At 44.3% G+C, this 27,347-nt stretch overlaps 1 protein-coding gene across 7 annotated transcripts in view; it reads right to left on the bottom strand.

Annotated features, from left to right (window-relative positions):
• Positions 1–27,347, bottom strand: part of LOC133628615 (polycomb group RING finger protein 3-like) — a 164,717-nt gene that overhangs the window by 16,263 nt on the left and 121,107 nt on the right. For 5 of the 7 annotated variants that reach the window (XM_062017017.1, XM_062017019.1, XM_062017015.1 and 2 more), the window contains 4 exons: positions 26,563–26,673; positions 25,695–25,780; positions 23,920–24,057; positions 12,517–12,597 (listed from right to left, as the gene is read on the bottom strand). In XM_062017017.1, the coding sequence (XP_061873001.1) occupies positions 12,517–12,597; positions 23,920–24,057; positions 25,695–25,780; positions 26,563–26,673 (416 nt within the window). The remainder of the gene's footprint in view (positions 1–12,516; positions 12,598–23,919; positions 24,058–25,694; positions 25,781–26,562; positions 26,674–27,347) is intronic. The other 2 variants (XM_062017022.1, XM_062017021.1) reach the window with 2 other exon arrangements.

Below are 27,347 nucleotides of genomic sequence, written 5' to 3' on the forward strand. Positions count from 1 at the left end.
GACTTGTAAAAATAATCTGAAAAAAACTGTGTGACAAAATCCAAAACAATCGTCTGTAAAATTATCCTTGATATTATTAGCTTTAAGGAACAGTGACAGATTAAGGACTGGTTTAAAACTGTACCATATAACATTTACATAGCACATAGCTTGGAGATCCCACATTAAAGACCTTGAGGGCCTCATCATCTGAGCTCCTAGTTGAACCTGGCTATCATCTCTGGTTCTGCCTTGCTTGTGTACTATAGGACTGGGGTCTGGCTGGCAAGACCATGGCCTTGCTAGTTATTTGTGCACAGCTTTCTTATTCCTGTAGGGACCAGATGGCCCTAACTGCTCCCTGACACATTCATGTTTCTCAAATCTCTCCCTACAGGGGCAAATAAGCATGGAATCAGTCAGAGATTTGTCTCCCATAAAAACCTCACAAATTAATGAGGTAGGAACAAGGTAAGTGGACAGAAAAATGACTGAACTGCCAGACAAGGGTTGTGATCAGTAGCATGAAATCCATCTGGAGGCCAGTCATGAGTGGTGTACTCCAGGTGTTGATACTGTTGGCAAAGCATTTGTACTTCAGCTACAGGAAGCATAACATTCACAGGTTCTCATCATGCTGGGAGACTTCAGTTACCCTGAAATCTGCTGGAAACCGCAGCCTAGTAAGCTGTAAATAGTCCAGGAGACTCTTGGTGTATGTTGAGTATAATTTCTTAATCCAGGTGATAGCCCAATCAGGGGAGAAGGGTCACTGGACCTCTTGCTCACCAACACAGATTAACTCATTAGAGAGGTCAAGATTGGTGGCAGCCTGGGCTGCAGTGATCATGCCCTGTTGGGATTCATAATCTTGAAGCATATGGGCCAGGTGAAATGTAGAGTCTTAGGAGATCAAACATTCAGTTGTCTAAGGAACTAGTGGATGTGACCTGGGAAGATGCCCTCAGGGACAAAGGAGCTGAACAGAGCTGGCAGATCTTTAAGGACATTTTTCTTAGAGCACAAGAACTATCGATTCCCATGTGTAAGAAATGAGGCGAGGAAGGCAGGATACTGGCATGACTCAGTAAGAACCTTCTAGTCAAACTAAAGTTTAAGAAGGAAATGCATAGGCAGTGGAATCAGGGACATGTATCCTGGAAAGAATATAAAGATGCTACCCGAATGTGTAGGCATGGGATCAGGAAAGCTAAAGCACAGTTGGCTCTGAATTTGGCAAGGGATGCAAAGAATAAAAGGAGCCATGAAGAGACCCACCATGAGCCAGCAGCTCTCTGGAGGAAGCGGTCCTGCTGGGAAGCAGAGCAAAGGAGACTGTGGGGGATTTAAACGGCCCCCAGGGAGCCCGAGCGAGCAGGATGGGCAAACAGGGAGTGGCGCGGCAGTTTGTCCAGGCAGTTTGAGCAGGGAGGACGGGTGGGTAACAACCTGCAACCTGCACAGAGAGCCACAACCCGGGGGAGTGCTCCAGTCTCAAGTTGACAAGATGATGAACACTCACCTGTGAGCTAAAGCCAGAGCTCAGAAAGAGAATGCATTGCAGAGAACTGATGCATCCACCCAGATGGAGCTGGGTAGCAAGGATGCTTCAGTGCAGACAGACTGCAGGGGGTGTTTAGGCATGTCTCCTACAAAGACAAGTATGTACCTTCAAGTGCCTTCAAGTCCAAGAACTGCAGCATCAGGTAAAAGAGCTGCAAGAAACCATTAGTGGATTCCAAAGTATTAGAGGAGCAAAGATAAAGACTGAAAGGCATCAGCCTCCACGGAAAATGAAATGCCTTGTACCCCAGTGACACAAAAAAAGCAGAGCTCCATTTCTTAACCCTCCCTCCAGTGTTTCAATAAAAAATAAATATGAAGCATTAACAACGGAGGACATAGACGAGCAAGGTCCAGATGGGGAAACCTCATGAACACCAACTGCTCCACCAGCAACAGGCAGTGGGCACCATAAAAAGAAGTGATGGATGCTTGTAGGGGGTGACTCACTGTTAAAAGTCACCAAGAGACCTATTTATCAATCGGTCACGAGAGGTGTGATGCCTGCCAGGAGCCAAGATCCGAGACATGGCTGAGAGGGTGCCATGTCTTGTCAGGGATGTGGGCTACTATCCCCTACTCCTCTTTCATGTGAGTATGAACAATGTAATGTGTCACAAAATTACCAAAATAAAAGAGGATTATAAAACCTTGGGGGAACAAGTGATTGGTGGGAGGGGGGCAAGTTATATTTTCTTCCATCTTATCTACCACAGGAAAGAGGGCAGTCAATAATAGGAAAATTACAAAAGTTAATTCCTGGCTAAGAGGTTGGTGTCGATGAGAAGGTTTCGTTTTTACGACAACAGGACCTTCTTCAATGACTGTAATTTGATAGGGCACTGGAATCTTTGGGAATAGGCTGGCTAACTTGGTTAAGAGGGCTTTAAAATGAACAACTTAGGGGGTAGGCTGCAAAATGGCAAAGTATGTGCTATCCCATCCAACGGGGAATCATGTCAGGGCAGGAAATGCAAAGATGAATACTCCTCAGATGCACACCATGAGAAGCAGAAGACTGACTGCCCTGAGGGAGTGTCTAACAAGTTACGATCTTGCACTCAGCCGGGGAAACTTGTCTACTCGAATAAGCCCGTGTTACCTGCAGACCAACCTACACGCAGCCTGTAGAATGAGCAGGAGGAACTGGAGATGTGTGTGAGGATGCAGGGGCACAATATCATTGCAATTACAGAGACATGGTGGGACAGCTCACATGACTGGAGCACAGTCATGAATGGCTATGAAGAATTTAGGAAAGACAGGCCAAGGAGGCAAGAGAGTGGAGTTGCTCTCTATGTGAGAGATCAATTACAGTGCACTGAGCTCTGCCTGGGTGGGGATGAGGGTCAGGTTGAGTGTTTATGGGTCAGAATTAAGGGACAGGGTAGTGTGAGTGATACTACTGTGGCAGTTTACTACAGGCCACCTGATCAGGAAGAGGAAGTGGATGAGGCCTTCTACAAACAGCTGAGAGCTGCCTCACAATCACAATCCCTGATCCTCATGGGGGATTTCAACCACTCTGATATTTGCTGGCAAAGCCACTCAGCTAAGCACACGCAGTCGAGGAGGTTCCTACAGATTTTTGACGACAACTTTCTGTCGCTGGTGATTGAGGAACCAAGGAAGAGAGGTGTGTTGCTGGACCTGGTGCTGACAAATAAGGAAGATCTGGTTGGGGATGTGAAGGTTGGAGGCAACCTTGGCTGCAATGACCATGAGATGGTGGAGTTCAAGATCCTGTGTGGAAGAAGCAGGACACCAAGAAGGATTGCAACCCTGGACTTTGGGAGAGCTAACTTTGGCCTCTTCAAAGATCTGCTTGGAGGAATCTCATGGGCTAGGATTCTAGATAATTGGAGTGACCAAAAAACCTGGTTGATCTTCAGGCATCACTTCCTCCACATCCAGGATCAGTGTGTCCACACAAGTAGAAAATCAGGAAAAGGAGGCAAGAGGCCTGAGGGGGCATCTCATTAATACTTAGAAGTATTTAAAAAGTGCATGTCAAAAGGATGAGGTGGCAGTTTTTTCTGTAGTGTCCAGTGACAGGAGAAATGGTAATGAACAAAAGCTGGAACACAAAAAGTTCCACTTTTTTTTTTTTTTACTCTTGAGGGTGACGGAACACTGGAACAGGCTGCCAAGGGAGGTTGTGGAGTATCCATCTCTGGAGGTCTTCAAAACCTGCCTGGACGCGTTCCTTTGCGACCTGATCTAAGTGTACCTGCTTTAGCGGGGGCTTGGACTAGATAATCTCTAGATGTCCCTTCAAACCCCTACGATTCTCTGATTCTGCGAAGAAGGGCTTTTACAAGTAAGTTGGCCAGAAAAGAGAGATTAAAGAAAATGTGCTCCTGCCAATAAATAAGACAGGAGAACTGGTGACAACCAACATGGAGAAGACTGAGGTACTCAACAATTTTTTCTTTCCTTAATTTTCAATGGCAATCTCTCTTCCCACATCTCTCAGATCCCTAAACATCAAGGCATGGACTATGGGAATGACATCCCTCCCTTCGTAGGAGATGATCAGTTTCAAGGCTACCTGAAGAACCTGAACATAGACAAGGCCATGGGACCCGATGTGATGCACTCCAGGGTCATGAGCGAATTGACTAATGTAGTTGCCAAGCCACTCTCTATCATATTTGAAAAGTCATGACAGTCAGGTAATGTTCCCAGTGAATGGAAAAAGGGAAACATAAACCCCATCTTTTCAAAAGGATTAAACAGGAGAGAACTACTACACTGGGAACTACCGACCACTCAGCCTCATGTCTGTGACTGATAAGATCATGGAACATATCTTCCTGGAAGACTTGTTGAACCATGTGGAAGGCAGTGAGGTGATTAGAGACAGTGAACATGGTTTCAGCAAGAGCAAATCATGCCTGACTAATCTAGTGGCCTTCTATGATGGAAGGACTGCATCAGTAGACAAGGGAAGAGCTATGGCTGTCATCTGCCTGGAGTTCTGTAAGGCCTTTGATACAGTCCCCCACAACATTGTTGCCTCTAAATTGGAGAGAGATGGATTTGATGGAGGGACTGCTGGATGGGTAAGGAATTGGCTGGATGGCTGCATCCAAAGAGTTAATCAACAGCTCAATGTCCAAGTGGAAACCACTAATGAGTGGTGTCCTTTGAGGTTCCATACTGGGACCAATACTATTGAATATCTTCATCAACAACATAGTGGGATTGAGAGCACCCTCAGGAAGTTTGCAGACAACACCAAGCTGAGTGATGCAGTTGATTCCCTAGAGGGAAGTGATGCAGTCTGCCAGAAGAACCCAATGCAGTAGTAGTTTATTAGACTTGAGCTATAGTGGGTGGTACATATCAGTGCCTATCAGATTCAGAGAGGTTTCCATAAATTGCAGGAATTCTTAACTTGACTCTAAAGCCTATAGTAATAGTTTGGTTGTTTTTATAAATTGTTTTAATCATAGACATTCTGTAAATGGGGTACTGACTATATACACTGCCATGAAAAACTGTCAGACCTTTAAAGATTATCATGAGGCAAGACATGATAGGAGAAAGTGAATGCTTCCATGAAGAGTCTCTGCTCGGTCCTGATTAGGAGTCTTGAACCATAGAAGAGTTTGCAGCATCCTTGTTGGACTCACTGAGGAATAACCTGTGATTCATGGACTACCAAAGGAGAGGATAAAAGTAACCTTGTAGCCCATGATACATGGTATTGCTGTTGCTGACAAGGCCACAAATTTGACATAGGCCTCACTTGTAATATTTTTATTCTTTACAGCTTTATTTTTCTCTGTTTAACTGGAGTAGACAGTAATTCTTACAAGAAAGCTTTGCATGGCTGGATAGCTGATCTGTGACTGTGTGAGCTGACACAGGCAGGATCCAGGAAGAACCGCAGAAAGAGTAAATTTATTCTTATTAACATATGAACTGGAGGATCTCCGAAACAGCATCCAGGCAGAGGCACACAAGTGGGGACATAGGCACCACAGAGCTCGGTCCTGCCAGCCGAAGAGTATAAAGACAAAGACTTCAAAGACTTCAAACCTTCTGCTTTCGCCTGTAAATCAGGGATTGGTTTTCAGGCATAATTTTCCACTGTGCTTTGATCTTTCCCAAATCAAGTCAGGAATCTCAAGAATGTCTGATAAGTGCCTCTGAGTCCACCACAGACCTATGTTATCTAAACAGAGGAAATGGATTACTAACAGTACCTAAAGGATAAGAGAATGTGTTAGTTACACGTGTATACATCAAGGAACGAAAGAAGTTAATATATGTAATGAATAGTGAAATACTATGGTTGAAACAGAAGTAACGCAGAAGTGAGATACTTATCTATGCCAGGTATTGGAGGCTACTTATGGCTAATAATCAGAACTTAATCACTAAACCCAGACTTTATATAAGAGCATAAGAGAATGGTTGAAGTCTATACATGAATGTGATTAATTACGTGAACAGCTCTGTGTAATTTCTACTCTAATGAGGGGCTACGACCTCATTGCAGTCACAGAGACGTGGTGGGACAGCTGCCATGACTGGAGCCCAGCCATGGAGAGCTATGTATTGTTCAGAAAAGACAGACTGATACGGTGTGGAGGTGGAGTTGCTCTCTATGTGAGGGAGCAATTCATATGTACCGAACTGTGCCTGGGTGGGGATGAGGAGCGGGAAGAGTGCTTATGGGTAAAAATTAATGGGCAGGGCAAGGCAGGTAGATTGTAGGAGTCTGCTACAGGCAGGAAGAGGATGTGGATGAGGCCTTCTACGAACAGCTGAGAGCTGCCTCATGATCACAGTCCCTGGTCCTCATGGGGGACTTCAACCTCCCTGATACTTGCTGGGATACCCACAAAGCCAAGCACATGCAGTCCAGGAAGTTCCTACAGATTGTTGACAACAACTTCCTGTCACAGACGATTGAGGAACCAAGGAGGGGTGTGCTGCTGGACCTGGTACTGACGAATAAGGAGGGTCTGGTTGGGGATGTGAACGTTGGAGGCAATCTCGGCTGCAGTGATCATGAAATGGTACCGTTCAAGATCCTGTGTGGAAGAGGCAGAACACAAAGCAGGACTGTGACCCTGGATTTCAAGCGAGCCGTCTTTAGCCTCTTCAAAGATCTACTTGGACTGATCTCATGGGATATGATTCTAGAAGACAGAAGTGCCAATGAGAGCTGGTCAATCTTCAAGCACCACTTCCTCCAAGTCCAGGATCAGTGTGTCCCAATGCGCAAGAAAGGAGGAAAGGGAGGTAGGAGGCCTCCATGGATGAGCAAGGATCTGCTGGGACAACTCAGGCAGAAAGCAGCCATCTATGAGAGGTAGAAACAGGGGCTGGCTTCTTGGGAAGAGTATGGGAACATTGCCAGGGCATGCAGGGGTGCAACTAGAAAGGCTAGAGCCCTTCTAGAATTAAATTTAGCCAGGGATGTTAAGGACAGTAATAAGGAATTTTTCAAGTACATCAGCAGCAGAAGGATGGTGAGGGGGAATGTGTGCCCACTGCTAAACACTGAGGGTGCCCTGGTGTCTGAGGATGCAGAGAAGGCCGAAGTACTAAATGCCTTCTTTGCTTCAGTCTTTATGGCCAAGGCTGACCCTCAGGAAGCACAGTCCTGCAAGGATAACAGGATGGCCAGGACAGCAGAGGACTTGCCCTGGGTGGAAGAGGAAGAGGTTAAAGATTTGTTGGCCAAGCTTAAGTTTCATAAGTCAATGGGTCCTAATGGGATGCATCCCAGAGTGCTGAGGGAGCTGGCTGATGTGATTGCTAAGCCTCTCTCCATCATTTTTGAACAATCACGGTGGACAGGCGAGGTGCCTGAGGACTGGAGAAAGGCCAATGTCACGACAGTCTTCAAAAAGGGCAGGACTGGCTGATTCCCCAGAAGGCTGTGCTGCCATTCAGTGGGATCTCGACTGGCTTGAGAGCTGGACAGAGAGGAACCTCATGAGGTTCAACAAGGACAAGTGCAGCGTCCTGCATCTGGGAAGGAACAACCCCATGTACCAGTACAGGCTGGGGGTGGAACTGCTGAAGAGCATCTCTGAATCAGGACCTGGGAGTCCTGATTGATAATAAGCTAAATATGAGCCAGCAATGTGTCCTCGTGGCCAAGAAGGCCAATGGCATCCTGGCATGCATCAAAAAGAGTGTAGCCAGCAAGTCAAGGGAGGTTCTTTTCCCCCTCTACTCTGCCCTGGTGAAGCCTCATCTGGAGTACTGTGTCCAGTTCTGGGATCCTCAGCTCAAGAGGGACAGGGAAGTGCTGGAGAGAGTCCAGCGCAGGGCCTCCAAGATGATCAGGGGAATGGAACGTCTTTCATACGAGGAAAGGCTGCGGGAACTGGGGCTGTTTCGTCTGGAGAAGAGGAGATTGAGGGGAGCTCTTATTAACATTTATAAATATCTAAAGGGTGGGTGTCAGGAGGTTGGGACATCCCTTTTTTCTATAGCAGCTAGTAACAGGACAAGGGGTAATGGGATGAAGCTGGAACACAAAAAGTTCCACTTAAACATAAGAAAAAACTATTTCACTGTGAGGATGAGGGAGCAGTGGAACAGGCTGCCCAGGGAGGTTGTGGAGTCTCCTTCCTTGGAGGTCTTCAAGACCCGCCTGGACATGTTCCTATGCGACCTGATCTAGGTGAACCTGCTTCTGCAGGGGGGTTGGACTAGATGATCTCTAAAGGTCCCTTCCAATCCCTATTATTCTCTGTTTTTATGATATTAGTGTCTTGATCTGACCCAAAGTTCTCAGCTACCCTCACTCTGCTTTTGCCCTTCTTATCTTCTTGCAGGTTCTCTTATAACTTATTGACTTTCTCAGATATATGTCCCAAGGTTATGCAGCTGTGTAGCATCAGAGCTGGGCTTTGAATCTTCAGAACACAGGCAAATAAATAGTTGGGGGAGGGGAGAAGAAATCATAGAATCATAGAATGGTCCACGTCCAGACAGGTCTTGAAGACGTCCAAGGAAGAAAACTTTGCAACCTCCCTTGGCAGCCTGTTCCAGTGCTCCGTCACCCTTTTGTTTAAATGTCCCAGCTTCATCCCATTACCCGTTGTCGTGTCACTACATACAACGTAAAAAAAGGGATGTCCCAACCTCATGACATCCACCATTTATATACTTAAAAATCCTCCCTCATTCTCCTCTAGATTAAATAGGCCCCAGTTCTTGCAGTCTTTCCTAATAAGGAAGATGCTTCAGTCCCCTGATCATCTTGGTGGCCCTGCACTGGACTCTCTCCAGAAGTTCTCTTGAGCTGAGGAGCCTAGAATTGGACACAGGACTCCAGATGAGGACTCACCAGGGCAGAGGAGAGGAGAAGCAGAACCTCCCTTTACCTGCTGGCTACACTCTTCTTGATGTATCCCAGAAAGCCATTGGCCTTCTTGGCCACGAGGGCACATTTCTGGCTCATGTTCAGTTTGCTGTCAATCAGGACTCCCAGGTCTCTCTCTGCAGAGCTGATCTTCAGCAGTCTGTCAGCAGATTCCTTCTCTGCCCACGTCTCAAGCCGGTCGAGATCCTGCTGAATGGCAGCATAGCCTTCTGGGGAATCAGCCAGTCCTCCCAGTTTGGTGTCATCAGCAAACTTGCTGAGGGTACACTCTGTCCCCTCATCCAAGTCGTTGATGAAGATGTTGAACAAGACTGGCCCCAGAACTGATCCCTGAGGAACTCCACTGGCCACAGGCCTCCACCTCGGTTCTGTGCCATTGATCACCACCCTCTGGCCTCTGTCATTAAGCCAGCTCTCAATCCACCTCACCTTCCACTCATCCAAGCGACACTGTCTGAGCTTTCTGATGAGGATGTTATGGGAGACAGTGTCAAAAGCCTTGCTGAAGTGAAGGTAGATGACATCCACTGCTCTCCCCTCATCTAGCCAGCTGGTTATGCACTCATAGAAGGCTATCAGGTTAGTCAAACAGGATTTCCCTTTGGTGAAGCCATGTTGTCTCTCCCTGATAACCACCTTTTCCTTCATATATTTAGTGATGACATTCAGGATGAGTTGTTCCATCACTTTTCCAGGGATGGAGGCGAGGCTGACTGGCCTGTAGTTTCCCAGGTCGCCTTTGCCTTTTTTTAAGACCTGGATAGGCTGGAAGAGGGGGCTAACAAGAACCTTATGAAGTTCAACAAAGACAAATCTAAGTACTTGCACCTGGGAAAACATAATCCAGGAATGCAGTACAGGCTGAGATCTACCCAGCTGGGGAACAACTCTGTGGAAAGGGACCTGGGGGTCCTGGCAGACAAGAAGCTCAATATGAGTAAACAGTGTGCTGCTGCAGCAAACAAAATCAACAAGATGCTGGTTTGCATCAACAAGGACATCACCAAAAGAGATAATGAAGTCATTATCCCACTCAGCACTTGTCAGGTCACACTTGGAAGGAATACTTTGTACAGTTTTGATCCCTGTTTTATAAAAAAGATAGGTACTAGTTGGAGAGGGCCCAGAGAATGGTCACAAAGATGATCAAAGGACTGGGAAGCCTGCCATATGAAAAAAGGCTAAGAGAACTGAGTTTGTTCAGCTTTGAGAATAGAAGGCTTAGAGGAGACCTTATCACCATGTTCCAGTATTTAAAGGGTGACTACAAAGAAGATGGAGAATCCCTTTTATAAGGAGTCACATGGAAAAGAAAAGGGGTAATGGGTACTGGTATTCTATGATTCTGATTTATAAAAGCTGTTATTAATGAATATTGGTTGTGATCTGTGTCTCCCCTAATTTAATCTCCAGACTTATCAGAGTAAATGGAATTTAAAACAAAATCCCTTCCTTTTGTTCATTTTAAAACTCATACCTACGAATTTCACTTGATACCCTTCACCTGTTTCACAGAATAAGACAGTTTACAGTTGTTTTTTTTTCCATGATACTCATGACTGTAGAAATCTTCATGATACAGGTAAATAGTGGATTTATACAGAGACACAACAGTGCTATTGTTTAGCTCTCTATTTTTTTCCTAATAATTTCTAGCATTTAATTTAGGTTTTTCTTGGACTGTTACTGAGATTATATCTTTATGTCTAACCCCAAAACCTGTTTACTGCTTGATGGCAGACAACACAGAGCCCACTATTTTGTTATCCGAAGTTCAGATACATGTCCTGGGAGTCCTGATTGATAATAAGCTAAATATGAGCCAGCAATGTGCCCTTGTGACCAAGAAGGCCAATGGCATCCTGGCATGCATCAAGAAGAGTGTGGCCAGCAAGTCAAGGGAGGTTCTTTTCCACCTCTACTCTGCCATGGTGAGGCCTCATCTGGAGTATTGTGTCCAGTTCTGGGATCCTCAGCTCAAGAGGGACAGGGAAGTGCTGGAGAGAGTCCAGCGCAGGGCCTCCAAGATGATCAGGGGACTGGAACATCTTTCATACAAGGGAAGGCTGCGGGAACTGAGGCTGTTTCATCCAGAAAAGAGGAGACTGAGGGGAGATATTATTAACATTTATAAATATCTAAAGGGTGGGTGTCAGGAGGTTGGGACATCCCTTTTTTCTATAGTAGCTAGTAACAGGACGAGGGGTAATGGGATGAAGCTGGAACACAAAAAGTTCCACTTAAATATAAGAAAAAACTAGTTAACTGTGAGGGTGATGGAGGAGTGGAACAGGCTGCCCAGGGAGGTTGTGGAGTCTCCTTCCTTGGAGGTCTTTAAAATCTGCCTGGACATGTTCCTATGTGACCTGATCTAGGTGAATCTGCTTCTGCAGGGGGGTTGGACTAGATGATCTCTTAAGGTCCCTTCCAATCCCTACCATTCTATGATTCTATGTTTTCCCGAGCATGCATCTCTACATTTACCCATATTGAACTTTAGGTATCATTTTATCACCTGGTCAGCCAGTACTGTAAAGGCTTTCTGCAACCTTTCATCATCAACATTTATCTTTACTGTCTTGAATAACTTTATTGGTGCCAGTGCCACCTCATTATTTAACCTCTTTTTTAGGTCATTCATGAATATGTTGTAACTGACCACATTCTCCTAACATCTGTTTCCCAATCTGAAATTATTTCTTCAAAGACAGATAAAAATGCCTATTTATTCTCATTCATCCCTTCTATTTATGCAACTAAAGGTATTACATCTTTCTACTACAGTATTATCCTGGAATCTTGTGCTGTGTTTCATGTCCATTATGAACACTAACCCCTCTTCAAAGGTATCACTCCCAAGCTGTACACACCCTGATTTTCTCAATGTGACTTGTATCCTAGATGTTCAACTTGACATTTCATGATGCTTACAGTAATTTTTTTTTGGGTAGCAATAAATAATCAGTGATACTTTGTACTCAATATGAATCCCCCATCGTTTACTATTCATCTCCAAGTTCTGTTGTTTGAGGTTTTGGTTTTGTTTTGTTTAGAGAAACTAACAGTAACCCAGAGATCGACTCAGCTGCTTTCCCCAGGCTTGTTTATGCCTACTAAGTATTGCTACAAGTCTCTTAAACTGAAGTGGGGAGCAAAGTCAATTCATCCACCTCCTTTAATGAGTATATTCAGCCTCTTTCTTCCAAACTACAGAATACAAATATATTGAATATTTATCTCTTCTGCATTGTAACCAGTTTCACAATCTATATATAGTAATATTAGTTGCATCTGATTGACATGGCTGAGAAAAATGTCCTTCTCAATGGCTTCAGCCTCCTTTACCTTATAAATTTTTAATTACTATCAAATTGACATCTGCCATCAACTTCCCTTTTTCCTTAGTGTCACATTTTACATTTTCCCCCATTTTTATCTTTTGAATTAAGAAAAATATCTATTTTTAAAATATATATATGTATATTATATTTTAACAATTTTGAAGTTATTGCAGTATAGGTCTGCATGATGTATGCTTTATGAACTTTGTTCTTTAGTCAGCTAATGATTTACATGGAACATGAAAATTTTGATGAAAAGAAGTTGTGCCATACCTTAAATCTCCATCTAGTAACAACTACAAACTTGAGTGTGTGGTCCTTGCCAAGAATCTCTTCATTGCATAATATATCCAGCTGATGTAAAAAGGAGAAATAATTAATGCACTGAGACACAGAACATGGCTTTGAAATAATAAACTTCAGATAAGGCTCAATAAAAAGATCAAAGAAACAGAACTCAGTTCTCATGTAAAAACAGTTTTGTCCTTTGACATGCTATGAAAATTGTTTACACACTATCCAGTAAGTAACATTTTACTTTGAAAATACATTTTTAAAAGGCTATCTCCTTTTTTTTTTTTTCAGACACTTTACAGTTGTTTCTACTTTTCTATGTCAGCTTTGAAAGATCTTGATATTGGAAAAAACAAGGATATGGATTCAAGCAAATGGGAGATCATGTGATCAGCCATCAGATGAATTTCAGTAGATAATCATGCACATGATCTTAGCCTATTTGACTGCAAGGTGACATGTACTGAAAGGGTAAGTCACCATGAAAGTGACATATGCTGATGGTACTTTACCACAACCCGAGAAAGCTAAGAATGTGCATGTAGTCCACTAACATGACACAGCTGACAGACAATAATTCAAATCGGGATTTGTCTATAGCATTCAACCAAGTGTTCACATCCTTAGGGCTATCCTTCTCAAAACATATTTTTCTCTGGACATACCAATACATTGTTTCCACAAAAATGCCATGTGCCCTTAAAGGGGGAGGGAGGACTCCTGAAATACAAGTACTGTTGGATGAACATTCTTACATTTCAATAAGAGCCAAGTAGGTTGTAAAACCAGAGATTGCTGCAGTGGAATATTGAGTTTAAACATGAAACCAAAAGGTGTAATTAATAAGAAAGCAATACAGGTTTCTGAAAGGTGTTAGGAATTTTAATGCAGATGATAGAAGAGCCAACCACAGGTGACATACAGCTGGATCTACTACTCACCAAAAAGGAAGAACTTTGTAGGGACATGATAATCAAGGTCAGTCTTAGTTGTAGCAACCATGAAATAATGATGTCTAAGATCCTGAAGGGAGTGAGGAAATCAAATAGCAGAGTACAGATCCTGGGCTTCAGTAGAGCAGAAATTTGCTTTTTCAGGAAGCTGGTAAGTGGAATCCCATGAGAGGCAGCTCTGAAGGGCAAAGGAGCTCAAGAGATGACAAGTCTTTAAGGACAACGTCCTCCAAGCACAAGAACAGTCCATCCCAATACTCAGAAAAACTAGTAGATGTATCAGGAGATCAATTTGGCTAAACAGGAAGCTCATGACAAAAAGGACATATACAGGAGGTGGAAGTGAGGACAGGCTACAAAAGAGGGATATAGAAACATTGCCTGAGTATACAGAGATGGTTTGGGGAAAGCCAAAGATCAGCTGGAGCTGAAACTGGCAAGGGACATCAAGGGCAACAAGAACTACTGCTACATTATCAATAAGAGAATAAACACAGAAAATGTGAGCCCACTGCTGCATAGGGTGGACAATTTAGTGACAGTGCCTACAGATAAGTTTGAGTTACTCAGTGCCGCCTTTGCCTTGGTTTTCACCAACAAGGTCTCCCAGGCCAATAGCAGAGGAGGATTGAGTCAGGAATCTATTGAGAAATCTCAAACCATACTAGTCTATGGAACCAGATGGGATGCAATCGAGGGTGCCACAAGAGTTTGCTGATGTCATCAGCCAAAACCAGCACGCCACACTATCATCGCTGAAAGGTCATGGAGATCAGGGAAGATATCTAGTGACTGTAGCAGCTCTGCTGAAAAGGATGTGGGGTCCTGGTTGAAAGCAAGTTAAACATGAGTCAGTAGTCTGCTCTGTCAGTGATGAAGCCTAACATGATACTCGGGTGTATCAACAGAATAACATCCAGTAAACCGAAGGATTTCAATCGACCAATGTCCAAATGGAAACCAATAATGAGTGGTGTCCCTTAAGGGTCCATGCTGGGACCAATAGTGTTTAATATCATCATCAGTGATATAGATGGTGGGATCAAGTGCACCCTCAGCAAGTCTGAAGATCAAACCCAGCTGAGTGGTGTAGCTGATTCCCTAGAGGGAAAGGATGCTATCCAGAGGGACCTTGACAGGCTGGAACAGTGGACCTGTGTGAACCTCATGAAGTTCAACAAGGCTAAGTGCAAAGTCCTGCACCTGGGTTGGGGCAATCCCCAGTATCAGTAGAGACCAGGGGACAAATGGATTGAGAGCAGCCCTGAGAAGAAAGGCTTGGGAATACTGGTGGTCAAAAAATTGGACATGATCTAGTAATATGTGCTTGCAGCCCAGAAAGCCAACCATATCCTGGGCTGCATCAAAATGAGCATGGCCAGCAGATTATTCTCACCCTCTAGTCCTATCCTGTGAGACCCCCATCTGGAGTACTGCATTCAGCTCTGTGGTCCCCAGCACAAGAAAGGCATGGACTTGTTAGAGCAGATCCAGATGAGGGCCATGAAAATGATCAGAGGGCTGAACACCTCTACAGTGAAGAGAGGCAGAGAGAGTTGGGGTTGTTCAGTCTGGAGAAGAGAAGGCTCTGGGGAGACCTTATTGCAGCCTTTCAATATCTAAAGGGGGCTGTTTTGTTTGGGCCCAAAGAACCATGCAGCTGCTCCATCACTCCTCCCCCTCCTCAGTGGTGTAGGGAATGAAGGTTGCAGTGAGTCCTTTGCCCATGGCTCCTGACGCTTGTTTCTTCTCAGGGAAGGAGGACTGCTCATCAGTCCTCCTTGATCCAGAGTGGGATCTTTCACATGCCAGACAGTCCTGCACAGACATCTCCAATGTGTGTTTCTCCCAAGGGCTGCAGCTCTTCACCATCTCCTAAGTGAGTTTTCTCTGCGACCGGCCCTTGGCCCAGCTCAGCCTGCTCCATGGCAGCCTCCCCACATAGTTTATGATCCTCCCAGGTGCAGTCACCCCCTATGTCATGGGGTCCTCCCAGAGCTGCTGGCGGGTTTCAGTCCCGACATTGCCCTCCATGGGTTGCAGGGGGACAGACTGTCTTCTCATTGTGGGCTGCAGGAGGGTGTCTGGTCCAGCAAACTTCCACTCCTTCTTCACTGATTGTGGGGTCTGTGTGGTCACCACTATCTTATCCCACTCCTTCAACCACCTCCTTCTGCTGTAGATTTCCCTTCTTAGTGATTGCAGACTCACCAGATTTGCCTGGCCTGGGCAAGAGGTGGTTCCAACTCAGAGCGGGGGGATGTTTTGAGAACTCCTTATGGAGGGCACCACTGCAGCCCCTCCACCCTGTCAACAAGCCAAAAGAGGCTCCACAGAAACCAAATACAGGGGTATATAAGAAAGAGACAAACTTTTTAGCAGTGCCTATAGTGACAGGACAAGGGGAAAGAGTTTTAAACTGAAAGAGAGTAGGTTTACACTGCATATAAGGAATAAATTATTTATGATGAGGGCAGTGAGACACTGGAAAAGGTTGCCCAGAGACATTGTGGAGGTCCCATCCCTGGAAGTCTCCAAGGTCAGGTTGGAGTGGGTTTTGAACAAACTGATCTAGTGAGAGATGTCCTTGCTTGTGGCAGGGGAGTTGGACTAGGTGATCTATGAAGGTCCCTTCCAATCCTTCCATTTTATGATTCTATGATTCTAAGTGATTTTTCCTCTTTACTCAGCACTCATTAGACCATAGCTGGAATGCTGCATCCAGTTTTGACCACTCCAATACAAGAAAAATGCTGATAAATTTGAGGAAGCTCAGTGGAAGATCACCAAGATGGTCAGGGTTCTTGAACAAAGACCCGGTAAGGAGAGGCTGGGCCTATTTATCTTGGAGAAGAGAAGGCTTAAAGGGGACCTAGTTAAGCCTTCTAATACCTAAGAGAAGCCTATAGAGAGAAGACAGAATCATAGAATGGTAAGGGACCTCTGTAGATCATCTAGTCCAACCCCCCTGCCAAAGCAGATTCACCTCAATAAGGTCACATAGGAACATGTCCAGGCAGGTTTTGAAAACCTCCAGAGAAGGAGATTCCACAACCTCCCTGGGCAGCCTATGCCAGGGCTCTCCCATCTTTACAGTAAAGAAGTTTTTCCTTCTGTTTAAGTGGAACATTTTGTGTTCCAGCTTCATCCCATTACCCCTTGTCTTCTCACTGGACACTAGAGAAAAAAGGAGTCGTTCCATCCACCTGAAATCCATCCCTTTCGGACCTGTAAGTGTTGATGAGGTCACCCCTTAGTCTTCTCTTTTCTAGGCTAAAAAGCCCCAGGCAGCCTTTCCTCATGTTCCAGTCCTCTGATTATCTTCGTAGCCCTCTGCCGGACTCTCTCTAGAAGTTCCCTGTCCCTCTTGAGCTGGGGAGCCCAAATCTGGACACAGTACTCCAAATGAGGCCTCACGAGGGCAGAATAGAGGGAGAGGAGGACCTCCCTCGACTTGCTGGTGACACCTCAATGCATCCCAGAATGCTATTGGCCTTCTTGGCCACGAGGACACGTTGCTGGCTATTATTTAGTTTGCTGTCCACCAGAACAACCAGATCCCTCTCCGCAGAGCTGCTCTCCAGCAGGTCACCCTGCAGCCTGTACTGGTGTTCCTCCCAAGGTGCAGAACTCTGCACTTTCCCATGTTGAATGTCATGAGGTTCCTCTCTGCCCAACTCTCAAGCCAGTCGAGATCCCACTGAATGGCAGCACAGCCTTCTGGTGAATCAGCCAGTCCTCCCAGTTTGGTGTCATCAGTGAACCTGCTGAGAGTACACTCTGGCCCCTCATCCAGGTCGTTGATGAAGATGTTGAACAAGACTGGCCCCAGAACCAACCCCTGTGGAACCCCACTGGCCACAGGCCTCCAAATCAATTCAGTGCCATTGATCACCACTATCTGGGCTTTGTCATTCAGCCAGTTCTCGATCCACCTCACTGTCCACTCATCCAACGCACATGCCTGAGCTTTCCTCTGAAGTAGTAATGGGATATGTTGTCAAAAGCTTTGCTGAAGCAAGGTAGACAACATCCACTGCTCCTCCAATCCTCCAGGTCTGGAGGTGTGGGTGACCGGTCTGTAGTTTCCTGGGTCTTCCTTCTTGCCCTTTTTGAAGAGTGGAGTGACACTGGCTTTCCTCCAGTCTTCAGACACCTTACCTGTGCTCCATGTGTGTTCAAAAATGATGGAGAGTGGCTTAGTAGTAACATCAGCCAGCTCCCTTGGCACTCGTGAGTGCATCCCATGGATTTGTGGGTGCCCAGCTTGCCTAGTATATCCCTAAACCAATCCTCATCCATCAAGGGAAGGTCTTCCATTCTCCAGACTATCCTATATCCCTACTATCCTACTGGGCCGGCCATGGCTGTAAAGACTGAGGCAACAGAAGGTATTCAGTAGTTCAGCCTTCTCTGCATCCTCTGTCACCAGGGCACCTTTCTCATTCAGCAGCAGGCTCACGTTCTCCCTAATCTTCCTTTTTGCTATTGATATACTTTAAAAAGCCCTTCTTGTTTTCCTCTACTTCCCTTTCCAGGTTTAATTCCAAAATGGCTTTAGTCTTCCTGGTTTCATCCCTACATGGTCTGGAAATGTTCCTATACTCTTCCCAATAATCCAGGGTCTTTTTCACCTTCCATAGACTTCTTTCTTCTCCTTGAGTTCTTCTAGCAGCTCCTTGTTCATCCACACAAGCCTCTTGCCTCCTGATCTTGGGCTTACAGGAAGAAGTGGCACTTAAAAATTCACCAGCTTTTTTGGTCACTCCAACCATCTGGAATCCTAGCCCATGAGATTCCTCCAAGCAGGTCTTTGAAGAGGCCAAAGTTAGCTCTTCCAAAGTCCAGGGTTGCAATCTTGCTTGGTGTCCTGCTTCTTCCACACAGGATCTTTAACTCCACTATATCATGGTCACTGCAGCCAAGGTTGCCTCCAACCTTCACATCCCCAACCAGACCTTCTTTACTTGTTAGCACAAGGTCCAGCAGCACACCCCTCCTTGTTGGCTCCTCAACTACCTGTGACAGGAATTTGTCATCAATATTCTGCAGGAACCTCCTAGACTGCGTGTGCTTGGCTGAGTGGCTTTGCCAGAAAATATGGGTGGCTGAAATCCCCCATGAGGACCAGGGATTGTGATTGTGAGGCAGCTCTCAGCTGTTTGTAGAAAGCCTCATCCACTTCCTCTTCCTGATCAGGTGGCCTGTAGCAAACTCCCATAACAGTATCACCCACACTACTCTGCCCCTTAATTCTCACCAATAAACATTCAACCCGCCTCTCATCACTGCCTAGACAGAGCTCAATATACTCTAGTTGCTCTCTTACATAGAGAGCAACTCCACCTCCTCGCCTCCTTGTCCCTTCTTTCCTAAATTCCTCATAGCCATTCATGGCTGTGCTCCAGTCATATGAGCTGTCCCACATGCTGCAATGAGGTCATGGCCTTTCAATCATACCCACATCTCCAGTTCATTCTGCTTATTCCCCAGGCTGTGTGCGTTGCTGTACAGGCAACACAGAAGCTTACTTGAGCAAACAGGTTTTTCTGGATGCATGCAAGAGGATCCTTCACAGTTAGACACTCTGTCAGGGTGGTCAGCCTTCTGCACCTCATCTTGGTGTGCAGCTGAGGATCATTCATTGTTGCTTTTTCTGCCTTGACATGTTTCCCTGTTGGATGGGATGGCACATACTTTGCCATTTCATACCCTACCCCCCAAGTCCTTCAGTTTAAAGCCCTCTTAACCAAGTTTGCCAATCTATTCCTGAAGATTCCAGTGCCCCTGCAAGACACGTGTATTCCCTCCTGCCGTGTCACATTACAGTCATCAAAGAAGGTCCCATTATGAAAACTGAAACCTTCTTGTCAGCACCCACCTATTAGCCAGGAGTTAACTTGTATAATTTTTCTATTATTGACTGCCTCATTTCCTATGACGGGCAAGATGTAAGAAAAGATAATTTGTGCCCCACTACCCTTCACTTATTCTTCCAGGGTTTTATAATCCTCTTTGATTCTGGTACCATTTCAACTCATTACCTTGTTCATAGCCACATGGAAGAGTAGGGATAGGTAGCCCGCATCCCTGACATGACATGGCACTCTTTCAGCCACACTTTGGATCTTGGCTCCTGGCAGGCAGCACACCTCTCAGTACTCCTTACCCAATCGAGAAATAGGTCTCTTGGTGCCTTTTAACAGTGTCACCCACAACGAGCACCCATTACTTCTTTTTATGGCACCCACTGCCTGTTACTGGTAGAGTGGTTAATGATCGGAGGTCAGTGAGGTTTCCCCATCTGGACCTTGCTTGTCTATATCCACCATTGTTAACGCTTCATATTTATTTTTGATAGGGATACTGGAGGGAGGATTATGAAGTAGAGCCCTACTTTTTTGGATCAACAGGGTCCAAGGCATTTCTTTTTCAGTGATGGCTGGTACCTGATTGTGGAACCATCTATCAACCTCCACCTCTGCTCCTCTAATACTACAGAATCTACTAATGGTTTCTTGCAGCTCTTTCACCTGATGCTGCAGCTCTTTTACTTGCAGGCACCTATTGCACATACTTCTCTTTGTAGGAGATGGTGCCTAAACACCCCATGCAGTACGTCTGCACTGAAGCATCCTTGCTACCCAGCTCCATATGGGTGAATGCATCAATCTTGTCCAGGGTATTCTCCTTCTGGACCCTGTCTTTAGCTCTCAGGCAAGTGCTTGCCATCTTGTCAGCTTATGTCTGGGACGTTCTCCCAAGTTGTATGTTGTTCCCTGCCCGTCTCTCCTGCTCAAACTGCCACGCCACACCTTGTTTGCCCCTTCTGGTCACTCAAGCTCCCTGGGGACCATTTAAATCCTCCACGGTGTCCTTGGCTCCACCTCCTGGCAGGACTGCCCCCTCGTGAGAGCTGATAGCTCCTGGCAGATCTCGTCACTTCCCCTCCCTTTTAACCAAGTTGGACAGCCTATTCCCAAAGATTCAGGTGCCCCTGTGAGACAGAGGTATTCCATCCTGCCCTATCAGATTACAGTCATCAAAGGAGGTCCCATTGTCATAAAAAATGAAACCTTCTAGACAGCACCAACCTTGTAGCCAGAAGTTAACTTGCATAATTTGTCTATTTTTGTCCAATCCCTTTCCTCTGAGGAGCTAGATGGAGGAAAAGATAATTTGGGCTCCACTGTCTTTCACTTGTTCCCCCAGGGTTTTATCATCTTCCTTGATTTTGATTGTGGCTCATTGCATCATTGACAGTAAAAGAAAGCATTAAGGAAACTCTAATCCTAGTTAGTTAACTTGTAAGATGTGAGTGAAACCTTTTGTGTAAGCTTATCTGAAGTTTTAGAGAGCAGAATGCAAGGGTCCTTGAATACCAAAGAAGACAGATGTTCAAATGGCAGATAAGCTTGCAAGAACCAGTTCTATCAGAAGTGGACCAAAGAACACAGTAAAGAAGACTCAAGGATGAAGTAAACGACCACCAGAAGATCCTAATAGACTTGGCATGTGGGACTAGGTGGACACATGTAACTGATTTCTCAGAAAACTAATGAATATGTAAACTGCTTCTCAGGAATATAATGCATAATCATATATCTTCTGTATATATACTTCTCAGCTTGTTCCATATGGCATGCACATTAGGTGGAAGGATCTCCCGTGCATCCAGTGCTGCATTAAAGAATACCTGCTTAATAACAACTCCATTGTTATTGAGTCTTTATTTCAGAATCCTTTCCCAGCTGCACCTAACTTCCCACTTTCAGTGAGAAATGTTAGAAAACAAGGGGGTTTGGAAGCTCCGACTTTGAATCAACACCCACATGGAAGAGCAGCAGACAACAGTAGCCCGCATCCCTGACACAACGTGGCACTCTCTCAGCAACATCTCGGATCTTGGCTCCCGGTAGACAGCACACCTCACTCAATTCCTTGTCTGATCGACAAATTGATCTCTCCGCTGCCTTTTAGCATAGAGTCACTCGCTATGAGCACCTGTTGCTTCTTTTTACAGTGCTCGCTGCCTGTTGCTGATGGAGTAGTTACTGAGGTTCCCCCTTACTGTCCTTGCTCATGTGTATCAACTGTTGTTAAGACTTCGCATTTATTTTTTATTAGGACACTGGAGGATGGATTATGAAGCAGAGTCCTGCTTTTTCAGGTCATCAGGTTGCAAGGTGTTTCTTTTTCAGCAGTGTCTGGTACAGGTACATGATTTTGGAACCAGCTACCAATCTCCATCTCTGTTCCTCTAATACTACAGAGTCTACTGATGGTTTCTTGCAACTCTTTCACCTGACACTTCAGCTCCTGGACTTGTAGACACCTTTCACAGATACTTACCTTAGTAGGAGATATGTCTGGACACCCACTGCAACCCCCCTGTACTGAGACATCCTTGCTACCCATCTCTATCTGAGTGAATGCATCAGTCTTCTCCAGGGCATTCTCCTTGTGGAGCTTTAGCTCTCAAGCGAGTGCTCATCATCTTGGCAGAGTAAGCTAGGCTCTTTACTGAGGTGTATGGTGGGAGAATGAAAGACAATGGTCATCAATGGAAACAGAGAAAGTGCTGACTGAATTCAAGGAGGAAAAAAAAAAAATCTCTACAAGGATAATTAAGCACCAGAACAAGTTCCAAAAGAGGTCATGGCATTACTATCCTTGGAAGTTTTCAAGACTGAGAGGTGGCAGTTTTTGAGAGTCAGACTGGATGAAGGAGAACTGTGACTAATACCAACAAAGAGGCAACAGAGGCTATGATTATACGTCTGCCGTTATGTGTTCTAGTTTTAGCATTTGAAATGACAGAACTTGTAGAGGATAGAAAAGTCTCTTTCTTCCCTTACTCTCCACCATTTCTTTCCACAAACAGTCCAATTATGTACTCTGGGCAGGGAAGATGGCACCAGCAGATACTACACAAGACTAAGTTTAACTCAGAGTAGAAAAGCAGAAGAAAGCAAGCAAGCTTTCCATTATTTCAGTCTTTCAGTAGTGTTCAAGTGTTGTAATCCATTCTCTGCATTGAGTGAAAAATCTCTGCTAGGGCAGCATATCCCTTCATTTAAAGCCACATGTTGGGATTGTGTGGAGCCATTTCTGGTAATGAAGGAGTGAATTAAATGGTAGCCCCTGTAAGAAGTTGCTCAAAACTTTCCCCATCTCTAAGTTGGACCCATCTCTGAAGCTGAACCAATTGGGTGCCTCTGCAATCAGTTTTTAAGAAGAAGCTGGAAGAGGAGGGATTGGAGGTGGTGGAAGGAGTTGGATGACAGAAGCAACCATGCAGACTCCAGGGTCAGTGAGGGAAGAGAGGAGGAGATGTGCTGGAGCAGAGTTCTCTGTATCCTATGGTGAGATGGCAGACTGTATCCTGTGGGAGGGACTCCACATTGGAGCAGGGGAAGAATGCGAAGAGTCCTCCTCTGAGAGGGAAGAAGCAGCAGAGACCATCTATGAGGAACTGACTGCAATGCTCATTCCCTGCCCCCCCTGCGCTGCTCAGTGGGAATGAGGTAGAGATATCAGGAGCAGGTAGCTGAGACCGGGAAGAAAGGAGAGGTGGGGGAAGGAGATCTTGGAAGTTTTCAAGACAGAGAGATGGCAGTTTTTGAGACTCAGATTGGATTGTACAGCACAGTCTCACAGGAGGAACTGATGGAGGGGAACTGTGACTAATACCAACAAATAGGGAACAGAGGTTGTGTTGGTTGTATTTTTCTCATCATCCTGCTCTGGTTTGGCTTTCTGTCTGTTCTGTTTCAACTTGTTAGTGGATTAAACTGATCTTGTTTTCTTCCTTAAGTTCAGTAGTTGAGTCTGTTTTGCCTGGAACAATGGCAAGCAAGCCCTCCCTGCCCTTGTCTCTATCCACAAGGCCCTTAGTTATCTTTTCTCCTCCCATCTTGCTGGGTTCACCGCCATCCTACCACAGGGGATGGGGGTGTGTGTAGGGCATTAGTGAATGACTGCATGGTGCTTTGTTGCCAGCTGTGCTTAAACCACAATAAGGCACCAAAAAAACTATCTTTCAGGAGTCAGTTTTAACACAGGATGGAAAACTTACATCCAAACCTTTTTAGTATGTTTTAAAACTTGTTGTGGAACAACATACTAAGCTTCACTGCCAACTTTGTATAAGCTAAGAACCAGCAAGAGCTAGATCTCCATTGTATGAAAGGGGGAGAAAAAAAGGGAAGATGACCAGTATCCTTAAATGAAAAGGAGGAGAGGTAAATCTGGAGAAAAACCTATTTGTCTGCATTCAGCTCCTGAACTTAAATAGCCATTTACTGTTCCTTTATAGTAGGAAATAGTATGCACTTTTTTTTTTAATCTGGTTGGAAGGAAAGACACTGTTTTGAAAATAATCCATAAGACTAATTTGCAAAATAATTTTTAGACATTAAAACATTACCTCATTAAAAGAAGAAAGATTAAGTTTTTTAGCAATGAACTTCTTTAGATGCAAGACTGTTGCTTGTGCCGAGCAGCGGATCCATTTTCGTTTCAATCCACGTAATTTGCTGCTATTGCATTCCAAGCAGATGCTTACCTTCAGGAAAAAGCAAACACAGTCAAGGCTAGTTGACAGAATTTTCTGCAGTCACCATTATGCATTTCACATGCAGTATTTATTAGTCCAACAAAAACGTGAAAATGGAGAATAACATTATTCTTTAATGCAAAATACATTCAGTATCATTAAAAAAAAAAGGTTGTCTAGTATTTCATCAGCTTACCGTTAAGCACCATTCCACTCAAAAGGGATCTGGATAAAAGTTCAAGGCAGAACTTTAGGACTGCCTTGTTCCAAAGCTTTATTCTAACTGGAGAGGTTACAATTAGTTCAGAAGAAGCCTAGATCAAGACCAAAGCAATATATCTAATATGAAAACCTGTCAGGACTCTGAGCTCATTCCCCTCCCCCCTGGGAGTTTGGTTGCCTGAGCTCAGGGATGATTTTGATAAGCAGCTGTATGACCATGAAACTGTTGTGAAGAAAGAGCTATTTGAGAAAAAGCTTGAAGAATTTTCAGTGTGAGCTCACTCTGCTTCACTTAGCAGCATCATTTGAGCTGAAGCTCCCTTCCTTGGTTGGTCCCCCTGCATGAGCTGTTGCAGCCATACCCATGTCTGGCCTACATCCTGACACATAGATTAGACTTCCTGGCTTGACCTTGGACCTATCTCATTACTATGGACCTGGCTTGGTGATCACCGGACTGTGTATTACCTCAGTTACTGTTGTTTCTGGACCTGACTTCAACTTGCAGATTTCACTTTCTGGCTTAACCTTGGACCTGACATCACTAAAGGTTTACTTGGTGATCAATGGACTATGGCTGAATCTGGTCACTATCATCAGAGCTGCTATGCTCTCCTTATTCTGGTATTGTGGGACTGCAACCCTTGTTGGTGAGGTGAGTGCCCTGTCTGCCTTGCTGTCACTTGGCTCCTGGCTTGCCTGCCGCTATAGTGAAGCAGCCTGCCCTTGCTGCTCACTGACAAAAGCATTAACACTTTTTAATGACTTGTTTCTAATCTTAACCCTGAATCCAGTAACACAGTTTAATATCTAAGGCATGTTTTCAATTAATATTTTAAACTTTAAATTTACTGATGTAAATGATATAACAAATTTTTGAAATTCAAAAGACTATATTGGAAAAAAAGGTCTTTTGATCTCTGTGCTTCAATTCCCTCTTCTCAGTCATCTTTTTTCATTATTTAGTCTAAGCTCTTTAGGATAAGTTTTATTCTGTGCATTTAAATGATCTGGTACAAAGCTCAATCCATCTGAATACTATAATTGCACTATAATTTAATGAAAAATTAATCCAAATTTAATTTAGCAGGGAAAGATGAAAGTAGTGACTTGTGTATTCTGATAGCAAGTTTCATAGTCAAATGGGTTTTCTGTTTATCTAGTTGAGATGAAGGCCAATACAGAGTTTAGAAAAAAATCAGGAAACTCAGAAATAGTTATAACTATTAAACCTTAATGAAATTCTCAAAGCTAAACTTCTCCACAGCTACCAAATTAAAAAGATGAAGCTCAAGTTTATACAAAAGCATGGGAGAACAATATATCTTGTCCCTGTCAGAGGGAAAAAAAGTTTATCAAAAAAAAAGAATAATTTAAAGTGGAAATGCAAAATACAACTAAGAAATGCCCAGAAGTAAACTCACCTGTTCATCACTTCGATGATAGTCATTATCTTCCTGTTTTTCTTCAGAAGTTTCTTTATTTGAATATTCATCTGGTTTAGTTTCACCTTTCAGAAGAAAGCAGAGCATTACAATAATTAAATTAGACTTATCAGATGATAGGTAATCCTGAAACAAAGTCAAGACTATAAGAGCAATTGTGGGGTTTTTTTTGTTTGAGTTTGGGTTTTTTAAAGTAATTAAGCTTGTCAGGGTATTATCAGCTTCTCTTCTAACCAAGAAAAAAGATGGAAAACAGTTTTATTCTTGGTAGCGGAGATGTGGACATTAATCCAAAGCTTCCCAGAAAATCAGTTCAAAACACCTTGTTACAAATTTGTTACAGCTCATTCACTATTCTGTAAAACTGATAAGCTCTCCTGACAGTCACAAATTTGAGAATTCTTTGGCCCTTGGACAAATACACACACATACACATTTTAAGTATAACCACCACAGCATTTCCATCACAAAATTACACTTAACATTAGCAGTTTCTGAAGTTAATGCAATTCAGAATTGGGATAAAAATTGCCTTTTTCTTATTACACGGTACCCACACAGATACTATCAAAGATCTTCACCAGGAACACATTACAGCCAGCTAAAAGAACACATTCTATAAACAAGTGTAATATAAAACAATACTGCATTTAGATGGTGAGTTCAAAGCAGTGAGTTCTTGTATATAGTCCAATATATAAGCACAAGTAAACCTTGTACAATATGATACAACAATTGTGAGTGTTGATAAATATTAGCTAGACACCTACCTCTGACAGATCGTTTCAGCATCTTAATGGCCTTCTGTGCCCCCACCCCAAGGCAGAATAAACATAAGACCATTTACCATTGCGATGTGAATCTAGATGCTGCTTTGCAGAGCATGTCTCTCCTTTGATGTCCCCTGGTACTTCCATACCCAGTTTGTGATAGAATTCCCTCTGCTTTTTCATTTCCGCTGTTTAAAATTGTAAATATTAGTCATGTAATAATGTTCTAGCACAATATTTATCAAGGCGTTCCAAAACCCTCCTCCGTTTTGTAAAATAAGTTTGTCAGACTGGAAGTGATATTAGCATTTTTTGCTACTTCTCTACTCTTGCTCCCATAATCAATTTACCACAGATCTTCTTCTTGAGAGGCAGAATACTACCAAGCCACTGGCAGAGCTAATATTACACTATTAACCAGAAGGCTGTGCTGCCATTCAACGGGATCTTGACTGGCTTGAGAGTTGGGCAAAGAACCTTATGAGGTTCAATAAGAGCAAGTGCAGAATCCTGCATCTGGGAAGGAACAACCCCATGCACCAGTACAGGCTGAGGGGTGACCTGCTGGAGAGCAGCTCTGCAGAGAGAGACCTGGGAGTCCTGATTGATAATAAACTGAACATGAGTCAGAAATGTGCCTTTGTGGCCAAGAAGGCCAATGGCACTCTGGGATGCATCAAGAAGAGTGTAGCCAGCAGGTCAGGGGAGGTTCTTCTCCTCCTCTACTCTGCCCTGGTGAGACCTCATCTGGATTATTGTGTCCAGTGTTGGGCTCCTCAGCTCAAGAGGGACAGGGAACTTCTGGAGAGAGTCCAGCGCAGAGTCACTAAGGTGATCAGGGGACTGGAGCATCTTCCTTATG

This window comes from Colius striatus, chromosome W (genome assembly GCF_028858725.1).
Source record: "Colius striatus isolate bColStr4 chromosome W, bColStr4.1.hap1, whole genome shotgun sequence".
NCBI lineage: Eukaryota > Metazoa > Chordata > Aves > Coliiformes > Coliidae > Colius > Colius striatus.